We start from the raw sequence: 10,148 nt of genomic DNA, 5'->3' as shown, positions 1-10,148 counted from the left end.
GAGAACTCACAAGTAGATGGAGAGGCAGGCAGAGAGAGAGAGAGAGGGAAGCAGGCTCCCCGCCGAGCAGAGAGCCCGATGCGGGACTCGATCCCAGGACCCTGAGATCATGACCTGAGCCGAAGGCAGCGGCTTAACCCACTGAGCCACCCAGGCGCCCCAAGATTTGCAAATTTGTAGAGGGTCTGGAATACTGAGGATCTGGAAGGCACCTCCTATTTTAGAGGGCATGTACTAATCCCTGCCACAAACCGTGCAAGCGCGCAATTAACTAAAGACCTGCCCCTCCCCCAACTTATTCCAGCGTCGTGCATCTGCCCTCCCCGCTCTCCCGAAGCTATTCGGGCAGTGTCCGGAGCACATCGGAGGGGGCTAGAATACGGCGTCCGCCTCTTCACCCCCAATATCGCCCGGCCTGACGCACGCGTGCTGACGGGGGAGGGGAGAGGGGAAAGCTGCTTCCGCACACCGCTCGAGGTCCGGGCACCGGGGAGGAGATGCCCGGCCAAGGTCCGGTGTCCGACTGGACAGAATGCAGCTCTTCCGCAGAGCCTCCCGCAGTGGCCGGGACCGAGGGTGGCGGCGGCGGGTGAGGCTGAGGGGCCCTGAAGGGTTAGGGAGGACGCTGACCGGCTCCGGGTCGTGATCCCCTGTGGAGGAGGGGGTGGGAGCTGGCAGCTCCAAAGGACTCGTCCCCGGTGGACTGAAGTGAGAGGAGGGGACAGCCTTTGTTGTGCTCGGGGTAGGACAGATGGAAGCCGACTCACTGTTTAGGGGAAGGGCTTGTGAGGTAGGATTGAGTGTTGGTGCAATGACTAAACGCGGTAACTGCGACAATTGCTTGGGTGCATTTTTCTGCCTCGAGGGGGCGCTGCGAAACCTGCTGGAAAACATGCAGTCTCCCACAGGATCTCTATAAAAAAGAGGGGGTTGAGGGCCCAGCAGAAACAGGTTCAATCTAGGGTTTCCAAGTCAATAAATCAGTTCCGTGTGTGCGACATTAGCCACCTTTAGGTCCAGGGAATTCATAATGCCGATATGACAGATAATTATGAATATTAGAGGCACCTTGATTTGACATTTTCTTCCCCCTGAAGTTTTTCTTCATAAATCCATTTTATTTTGAGCAGGTTTTTTTTACTATTATTTCCTGGATGCTGATGACAACTAGTCTTCAGGACCTCCCGGCTTCCATCAGTTATTCCCTAAGAGTGAAAGCTGCAGGGTGTTTCTCCAAAAGCTCACAGCCATGGCTCCTGCTGCACCCATGACCACTTTACATATATATAGTGGATCGAAGACTTTCTTAAAAACACTTATTTATTTGGGAGAGAGAGTGTGGAGGCCGCGGGAGGGGGAGGGGCAGAGGGAAAGAGAGAATCCTTAAGCGGACTCCCCACTGAGTGAGGACCCCCCCCCCAGATCATCATCATGACCTGAACCCCGATCAAGAATCAGCCGCTTAACTGAGCCACCCAGGGGCCCCTAGAAGGCTGTTAAAGATGGGGTCTCGGCTTTCTTTTCTGTTCATTATTGTGTTTGACTAAGTGCTGGATCCTCATATATCAGGAGATCAATGAACACTTGGTCACTGAATAAATGGAAGGAAGTAGGAAGGATGTGTGTTCTGTCTTAATTTGAAAGAAGAAAAAAAGAACTTGTACAAAAATAGAAACATTCCAGACCAATTTATCAATTCCAGTATACCTTAATTATGTACAGTAAAGAAGAAGATAGTCTTTTTCATATCCAAGTTACTTTATTAAAAGTAAAGAGAGCCAGGAAATACCACAGATAACACAGAAGCCCAAATTCTTTATTGAGCTCAATGCAGGAATTAGATTAAAAGGCCTTAAAAGTAAGACCAAATCTGGCTTAAGATAAATCCTTTCTAGTATAGTAAAAACCTCAGATAACCCACTTTGAAAAAGCCTGGGGCTAATAAAAAAAAAAAAAGAAAAAGCCTGGGGCCATTAGGATATAAAGGATTACAGGAGAAAATTTGCAAGATATTCCATCTGATAGAAACATGAAAAGTAAAAAGCATATGCAATACTGCCTTTTTTCATTTGAAATACTTTCTTTAATGCTTATAAAGCTGTCAATTATTACATATTATTTAAATCCTTTTTTCCCTCCAACAGATCAGCTGGACATTCTTATTATCAGAATTCCAAAGGTATTGGTAAGTAGAACATATAAAGCAGATGATACCTACCAAAATACATGGTTCAGAGATGCTAATTTTGCTATAACTACAAACATAATGGAGTTTTAAAAATAGACTTTATTAGCATCCTGGTGACCTTAGTCTTTAAGATTTTCAAAGAGCAATCCAGCAGGTTCTTTCTCTCTTGTTAAGACATTTCACATCAAGCATTTTAAAAAGAGTGCTTCAAAATAGCAATGAATCTGAAAAGAATTGTGTTATAATTGATGTTTGAAAAGCACAGAGTATGGCCTGGGGTTTATAAATTGAAGGAAAAATTTCTAACTTGAACAACTTCAAAGCATATAAAATATTTCTCAATGCTGCTATTTTCCTCTCACTTGAAATAAAGGATAAAGCTGATGGAATTAAGAGTAAGACAAACCCCCAAAGGCATATCACTATTTTTTTTTTTCTTTTGAGGGGGGAGCAATTTCTTTTCTTTTTTTTTTTTTAAGATTTTATTTATTTATTTGACAGACAGAGATCACAAGCAGGCAGAGAGGCAGGGCAGAGAGAGAGGGGGAAGGAGGCTCCCTCCTGAGCAGAGAGCACAATGTGGGGCTCCATCCTAGGACCCTGAGATCATGACCCAAGCCAAAGGCAGAGGCTTAACCCACTGAGCCATCCAGGTGCCCCAAGGGGGGAGCAATTTCAGTTCAATGATCTATAAACCTGAATTCATTCCCTTCCTTGGAAAATGCATAGTCCTTACAGAAGCTGAGAAAAACACACAGACACATATCTATGTGTATATACATACCTAAAAATGCATATATACATATAAATACTGTGGTTTTTAAATGGAATTGTTGGACCATATGGTGATCATTGTTTAATTTTTTGAGGAGCCACCACACTGTTTCCACAGTAGCTGCACCATTTTACATTCTTACCAGCAATGCACACGGTCTGAGTTTCTCCACATGCTAGCTTACACTTGTTTTCATTTTTTTAAAATGGTAGTTATCCTTATGAGTATGAAATGGGACTTCATTGTTGTTTTATTTATATTTCCCTAACGAGTGGCGATAGTGAGCATCTTTTCATGTGTTTATTGGCCATTTGTACTTTCTCCCTTGGAGACATCCAAAGTCTGTTCAAGTCTTTTGCCCATTTTTCAGTTGGTTGTTTCTCTTTAACTATTATTTTTTAAAAAGATTTATTTATTTGAGAGGGGGAGGGACAGAGGGAAAGAGAATCTCAAGGAGGCCCCCTGCTGCTGCTGGGATGTGGGGCTCACTCTCAAGACCCCGAGATCATGACCTGATCCTAAATCAAGAGTCAGCTGCTTACCTGACTGAACCACCCAGGAGCCCTTAATACTTTTAAATGTTTCATGTTCTGTAAAGAAATGCCATCAAGGTTTTGAGAAGTTGAATTTCAGTCCAGGCTACAATAACACATCTCGGAAATATTGATTAGTGGAGACACAAAGATATATTCTTAGATAATTAGTCCACATTTATGACTTGAAAAAGGATTTTTAAAAAAATTTAACTTTTATTATTATAGACTCCAAATTATATCTTAAAGGTCATAATAACATAATTTCCAGGTGAATTTTCCATTTGTTGGCAAAATAGTTCGTCTTCAGTAAAGCACATATAACCCTTACTTATCTGAATTAACTCTCCCAATTTGTCAAAATCTGGAAGAAATAAATAAAGTTAATATGTAAAACTGTAGTGACCTTTGTTGTCAGTACTGAAACAAAACCATGGCTATTTAATTTGACTTCCTAAATACAAGCTTTTAACTTAGAAATCTGTTCTGCCAGCTTTATTTGTACTAGCGTAAAACTGGAAACAATCCAGATGTCCATCTACAGGTGGATGGATAATCAAATTGTGATATATTGGAATATAACCCAACAATGAAAAGAAATGAACTATTGCTACATATCACACACTGATCGATTTCAGTATAATTATGTTGAGTGAAAGAAGCTAGACAAACAGAATATATACTGTATGTTTCCACTTATGTCAAACTCAAGAAAATGCAAACTGATTTACAGTGATACTAACCATAGTGGTAGAAAGCCGCCTGGAGGGAGGGATTGAGTATGTGAGAAGAAGGGGAGTGTTATAAAGAGTTATTTACTAGTTAAATTTTCCCAGTGAAAATTGTTTTTCCCCAAAGTGCTACTGAAGTTTATACCCTAAATTAAGTTTCTGGTTGCAATATCTGAAACTGAAAACTAGTTTCATTCTTCGAGATATGCCTCAACTTTTATTTTTATTAAATGACTGTTCTTTTAATCTATCCACATCAGTATTAAAAACATTGAAATAACTGAAACTGTGTAAAAATACATTTTATTAAAATTCTACAAAGCCCTTTTAACACTGTCTCATTAAAGATATAAAATTTGTGTTATTCTATCTTGACTTTAATACTATATGCTCAAGTCAAATGAATGATAAAATATTGCTGTAAATCTTTACAGTGCAAGTTCTGCATGTATATTCCCGTTTAATGTGGTCTGACATACAGTCAGCTAACAAAAATAAGCTACTGTCAACAGTTTGCATCTCAGCTGAGCTCAAAATAATGTAGTCTATATATAATGACATATATGTAGTAAATGTTCATAAATATCTTAAGAGTTTTGTATGCTTTAAAACCAAATGGCCATATCATAAATCTCTTCAAATTTAACAGAATGACTCATACTCCTACTCCAGGATAATCACAGACCTGTGTAAATATATAGATATTAATAATAAGTTTATTGAGCTGATGTTTGCTCATGCAATTCACATAGTATGTCCTTGCCTACAGACAGAATCAAAGATGGACACAAAGTGAACACACACATAGCCAAGCTGCAAGAGTTGTGGAAAACTCCTCAAATTCAAGCAATTCACATCCCTAAATCAATGACAGATGCGTCCTTTCTAAAGGTATGCTAACTAAATACCAATATTTTGTTGAAGTACCAAATTCTTTGTATTCAGAGATGAACTTATTATTGAAGATGAGCTACTTAGAGGGTAAGGCACTTCAGAAGATAAGGTACACTCAGCATACATCCAGGAGTCCATAACTATCTGCTGAGTAAACTCATGAAATGAATACAAGGATTTTTATCATTATAGATTTTTTTTTCTTAAGCTTTTATTTATTTCTTTGACAGAGAGAGAGATCACAGGTAGGCAGAGAGGCAGGCAGAGAGAGAGAGGGAAGCAGGCATCCCGCTGAGCAGAGAGTCTGATGCAGGCTCGATCCCAGGACCCTGGGATCATGACCTGAGCCGAAGGCAGAGGCTTTAACTCACTGAGCCACCCAGGCGTCCCTAGATTCTTTATCCTAAGAGTTCTTTGAGGGCTTTATGATAAGGAAAGTTACATTCCAGAGATGGAAACCCAGACTCATTTTCATTCAGATTCCACTGAAGGTCTGCAAAATTAGAAAGAAGCAAATAAAGAAAATGGCTGTCAGCATTTTAAGACGGTCTAACCTCTATTACCCATTATTAAAGGTCATAACTGCCAGAAGTATCGTTGTGAGCAGTGCAAATGAAGATTACAATAGATTTGTGCAAATTGGTCAATTTATCTGACCAACATTTTGACTTTTCCCTGGATTTACCTATTCAGTTCAGTAAATCCTGTGTATACACACATATATATACATTTTAAGTGAGTGTTATCTTCTAAAATCAGCAAGTGAAAATCTTAGTTAAAATTACTTTTACCAAAGACCCATAGACTATCCCTCAGTATGTTCAACACAGACAGTTATTCTTCTGGTGCTAGAAAAGACTGTTTCTTTTTTCTTTTCTTTTTTTTAAATTTTATTTATTTATTTGACAGACAGAGATTACAAGTAGGCAGAGAGGCAGTTAGAGAGAGGAGGAAGCAGGCTCCCTGCTGAGCAGAGAGCCCAATGTGGGGCTCGATCCTAGGACCTTGGGATCAGGACCTGAGCTGAAGGCAGAGGCTTTAACCCACTGAGCCACCCAGACGCCCCAAGACTGTTTCTTTAGTTAAGACCAAGTAGAGTAGTTGAGTCGCTTTCAGATGCCACAGGATATCTCAAAAATTGTATTTAGAGGGCAAGAAGCCTAAATTCACTGAGGCACACAGGAACTAAGACTCACAGACAGAGCAGCATATCCCTACTCTCCTTACTCTCCTAGGGCAGTGGTTCTCACCCCTCAGACACATCAGAATCACTTGAGTGGAAACGGCAGGTGGACCCACGTGTGCTGTTTAAATGGCCATTTCTTGGGGCGCCTGGGTGGCTCAGTGGGTTAAAGCCTCTGCCTTCGGCTCAGGTCATGATCCCAGGGTCCTGGGGTCGAGCCCCGCATCGGGCTCTCTGCTCAGCAGGGAGCCTGCTTCCTCCTCTCTCTCTGCCTGCCTCTCTCCCTACTTGTGATCTCTGTCAAATAAATAAAAATCTTTAAAAAAAAAAATGGCCATTTCTTTCTCTTTTCGGCCAGATTAGCATAGCTGAATTTGAATAAGCAAAATGTACGTGTGGTGCAGCTCTCCTGAACATTCACCCTTTCAGATGAGGAATTTTGCCAACCTCTTGTTCTACAGTGCCTATAAATCTTGTCTTTTAGCATCCAGACCTCACCACAGGCCAGAAGCGTTATCTGTGTAGCATCGCTAAGATCTATAACGCCAACTATCTGCGGACGTTGATGAAGAGGCAGTACATGCACGTGATCCAGCACAGCTCACAAAAGCCAGGCAGGTGCACCTCGTTCGTTTCTCACTAGTTCTCACAAGACACCAGAGGGTCTTCTAACAGAGGTGATCTGTATGACAGGTATCCTCACTCATCACAGGAGCCGCCTTGGTTCTCGTTACTCACAGAAGCAGCATTACCCCTGCACCACATGGCGACACCAACTGGAGAGAGTGGACTCAGGCACCCTTGACATGGCCGCTGTACCCGCACCGGAAATGATCCTACAGCATTCCCTTTGGCGACCAGTGAGAAACAAAGAAGGGTCTGTTTCTTGTTGTTTAAAAAGAGGAAAATACACCCCAATTTTATTGGAACGGTAGCTAAATGAGATTAAAGCTTGTTTCCTAATAGGTTCATTTGGCTAAATTCAGAAGAGGTTAGACGAAAAGCACAAAAGGATCTTATAGTCTCTTTACTGATCTCACTGGAATATGCCACTCTTTTTAGAACACATTTTGTGGAATTGTAAAAATTTCTTGATCAGCTAGAGATAGGCAAGACTGGCCTTTTCAGTAATTTCCACTTAAATTCAAAATAGTACAAACACTTCCAGAAGGAGCATATGGTTGCTTCTGCACAGGAGAAAACTATAAACAAAAGAAGGAAATAAGAAAAAAAGAGAATAAGAAGACTGATTATTCAACCTGCACTAAAATAGTTAGCTTTGTGTTTCAGGGCTAATTACTCATAGGAGACTGAAAGAGTCTTTTTGGTGATGCTGGCAGCTTAATAAAAAGAATTTGTATGGTCCTCCATATGCATTAGACAACTGTTGATTTTGCTGATCCCAATTAAGATGCTTCTCTTTCTTATAGTTTAAAAACTGGATATGCATCTAAAACAAGATGTAAGTCACTGAAGATTTTTAGAAAACCAGGCAAACTGTTCATGCAATCAGGTAAATGTGGAATTTTAAAAATGCATTTTGAAAGATCTTATGCTTAAAAAAATATAAACCCATTAATTTCATTTCTATTACAGAAGACATTAAAATTTAGAATGTGATTTGCTTATAATTCTCCAAGTGAGTATGAAATACAGTTTCTGCTTTCATTTAAAAGAACATACTCACCTCAGGGGAGTAAGATTCAAGGTACTTCTAAACAAAGGTATTTACAATATCAAGGTCAGAGACTTTAACAGAATGAATTTGTTAGAACCCAGAGCCATAAACATGACTTTTTCAAGCCATAGCACTTTTATGAGATAGTGCCATTTTTGGATGGGACAAAGTATTTTGTATGGCATCATAGTTTATGAGGGCTGTATCACCTATATATAAATTTTGTTTAATATTCAACACACCAGGAAGCAAGCCAACCAAGTGGTATCAAAATTTTGCAGAGCAACTCAGATTAAGTCCAGAGTTGGTAAGTATCAGCATAAAGGATCCTACAGGTTCATCAGCATTTTTTTTTAAAGATTTTATTTATTTATTTGACAGAGAGAGATCACAGTAGACAGAGAGGCAGGCAGAGAGAGAGGGAAGCAGGCTCCCTGCTGAGCAGAGAGCCTGATGCGGGACTCGATCCCAGGACCCTGAGATCATGACCTGAGCCGAAGGCAGTTGCTTAACCCACTGAGCTACCCAGGCGCCCCGGTTCATCAGCATTTTAAAAAATTTTTATTTATTTATTTGACAGAGCTCACAAGTAGGCAAAGAGGCAGGTAGGCATAGAGAGAAAAGGGGAAGCAGGCTCCCCGCCGAGCAGAGAGCCCGATGCAGGGCTCGATCCCAGGACCCTGAGATCATGACCTGAGCCAAAGGCAGAGGCTTAACCTACTGAGCCACCCAGGTGCCCAAGGATCCTTCAAGTTCAGAAGACTACAAAATTTAAAGGGCCAAAGGGGAAAATCAAAAGGGGAAGAAAGAAAATCAAAGGGGAAGAAAGAATGCTCAGAAGGATTCCTCAGAATTGATAAAGTGGGAAGGATTAAGTGGAAGTTAAACAATGTCGTAGTTGTTCCTACAGTGAGTACGGAAGCAAATAGGAAGTAGGGAAGTCAGGCCTTCAGAACCCCTATCCCAATGCTGTGTGACAGTCCAAGAAATGAGGGTTATGGCAGGGGAAAAAGTAAGTCTAGGTCCCAAAATAATAGCTGGAGGAACCCAGGTGGGAGGAAAGTCCCTGTGACCCCTGAGAGAGGAGTAGCAACTTCATGTTTACGGAGAGGGGAATGCTGAAGCTATGACTTTCCTGTAACCAAAAGATTTTGACATGTGAAGACAATATAGGACTTAGTGACAGAAAATGTGCTATACCATAACTTGGCTGATTACAGTACTTACTGGGAAAGTAAGGGATTTGGGGGGAGGAAGTGGTTAAGTTTTGAAAATTGCAAGCCATTTGTTTTTGTGAAAGGGTTATTACTAAGATAGGTCATTTTGAAGGCTGTTCTTATATACAAATCTCCATTTTCAGGAAATACACCTGTATTTCCAAAACAGACGTTATAAACTTATTTTTCTTACAGTTTCTACAAATGATTCTGAATCATACATGAATGAAGAAAAAAAGGAAGAAGATTTGCTAAATAAATGTATGCAATCGATGTCAATTGAAGAACAAGGAGAACACCTGCTGTGAACTTGAGTCTTGTGAATTGATGAGGTGCCAAAGGGGGGGAGGGTTGTGAATTGTGTCCTCTTTCTACATTTAGGATAGTATTGTTACTCACCGTGAAGTCATTAAGTAATTTTAGTTTGTTCAGAAATGTTTACAACAGTGTAATTAACTGGTTGATGTAGTTCCATGTACTAATGATATTTGTGTAACAAAAGTTATGTGTAAGATATGCTTGTATTTCTAGCTAGATACAATTAAAAATTTTCTTGTCGCTTAAAACTGTATTATTTTTCTTTAAATCTGTCCAATAAATTGCTTAATTCTTTTTCTCCATATAGTAAGTCCTAGAACAAAAACATGAGAATCCCCTATAAGTATATTCTTTTTTTTTTTTTTTTAAATATTTGATTTATTTGACAGAAATCACAAGCAGGCAGACAGGCAGGCAGAAAGAGAGACGGGGGGAAGCAGTCTCCCTGCTGAGCAGAGAGCCTGATGAGGGGTTCGATCCCAAGACCCTGGGATCATGACCCATGCCGAAAGCAGAGGGTTAACCCACTAAGCCACCCAGGGGCCCCAAGTATTTTCTTGATCTGGTTAAGGAAAGCTCTGAAAGTCTGATACAAAATAGCACTTGATATTTACTGCTTGAATACAACTTA

At 40.5% G+C, this 10,148-nt stretch overlaps 1 protein-coding gene across 2 annotated transcripts; it reads left to right on the top strand.

Moving 5' to 3' along the window:
• Nucleotides 1-376: 376 nt before the first annotated feature.
• On the top strand, nucleotides 377-9,796 carry FAM216A (family with sequence similarity 216 member A). Of its 2 annotated transcripts, XM_059140513.1 has the most exons (8): nucleotides 377-589; nucleotides 2,145-2,185; nucleotides 4,997-5,118; nucleotides 6,789-6,918; nucleotides 6,998-7,181; nucleotides 7,735-7,817; nucleotides 8,228-8,289; nucleotides 9,395-9,796. In XM_059140513.1, exons 1-8 carry the CDS (start codon nucleotides 498-500, stop codon nucleotides 9,422-9,424), a joined length of 744 nt encoding a protein of 247 aa, XP_058996496.1. In that variant the 5' UTR covers nucleotides 377-497; the 3' UTR covers nucleotides 9,425-9,796. The 2 variants fall into 2 exon arrangements, with proteins under 2 accessions (XP_058996496.1, XP_058996495.1); XM_059140512.1 differs by lacking the exon at nucleotides 8,228-8,289.
• Nucleotides 9,797-10,148: the final 352 nt, after the last annotated feature.

This window comes from Mustela lutreola, chromosome 11, assembly GCF_030435805.1.
Source record: "Mustela lutreola isolate mMusLut2 chromosome 11, mMusLut2.pri, whole genome shotgun sequence".
In the NCBI taxonomy this organism is placed as follows: domain Eukaryota; kingdom Metazoa; phylum Chordata; class Mammalia; order Carnivora; family Mustelidae; genus Mustela; species Mustela lutreola.
Note: the sequence above shows the minus strand (reverse complement) of the source record. Positions and strands in the feature narration are given on the sequence as shown.

Coding starts and splice junctions, on each gene's coding strand:
- FAM216A (XM_059140512.1), top strand. CDS start 498: ATGCCCGGCCAAGGTCCGGTGTCCGACTGGACAGAATGCAGCTCTTCC. Junction 7,182..7,734: donor CCAGTGAGAAACAAAGAAGG/GTCTGTTTCTTG, acceptor TCTTTCTTATAG/TTTAAAAACTGGATATGCAT. Junction 7,818..9,394: donor CAAACTGTTCATGCAATCAG/GTAAATGTGGAA, acceptor TTTTTCTTACAG/TTTCTACAAATGATTCTGAA.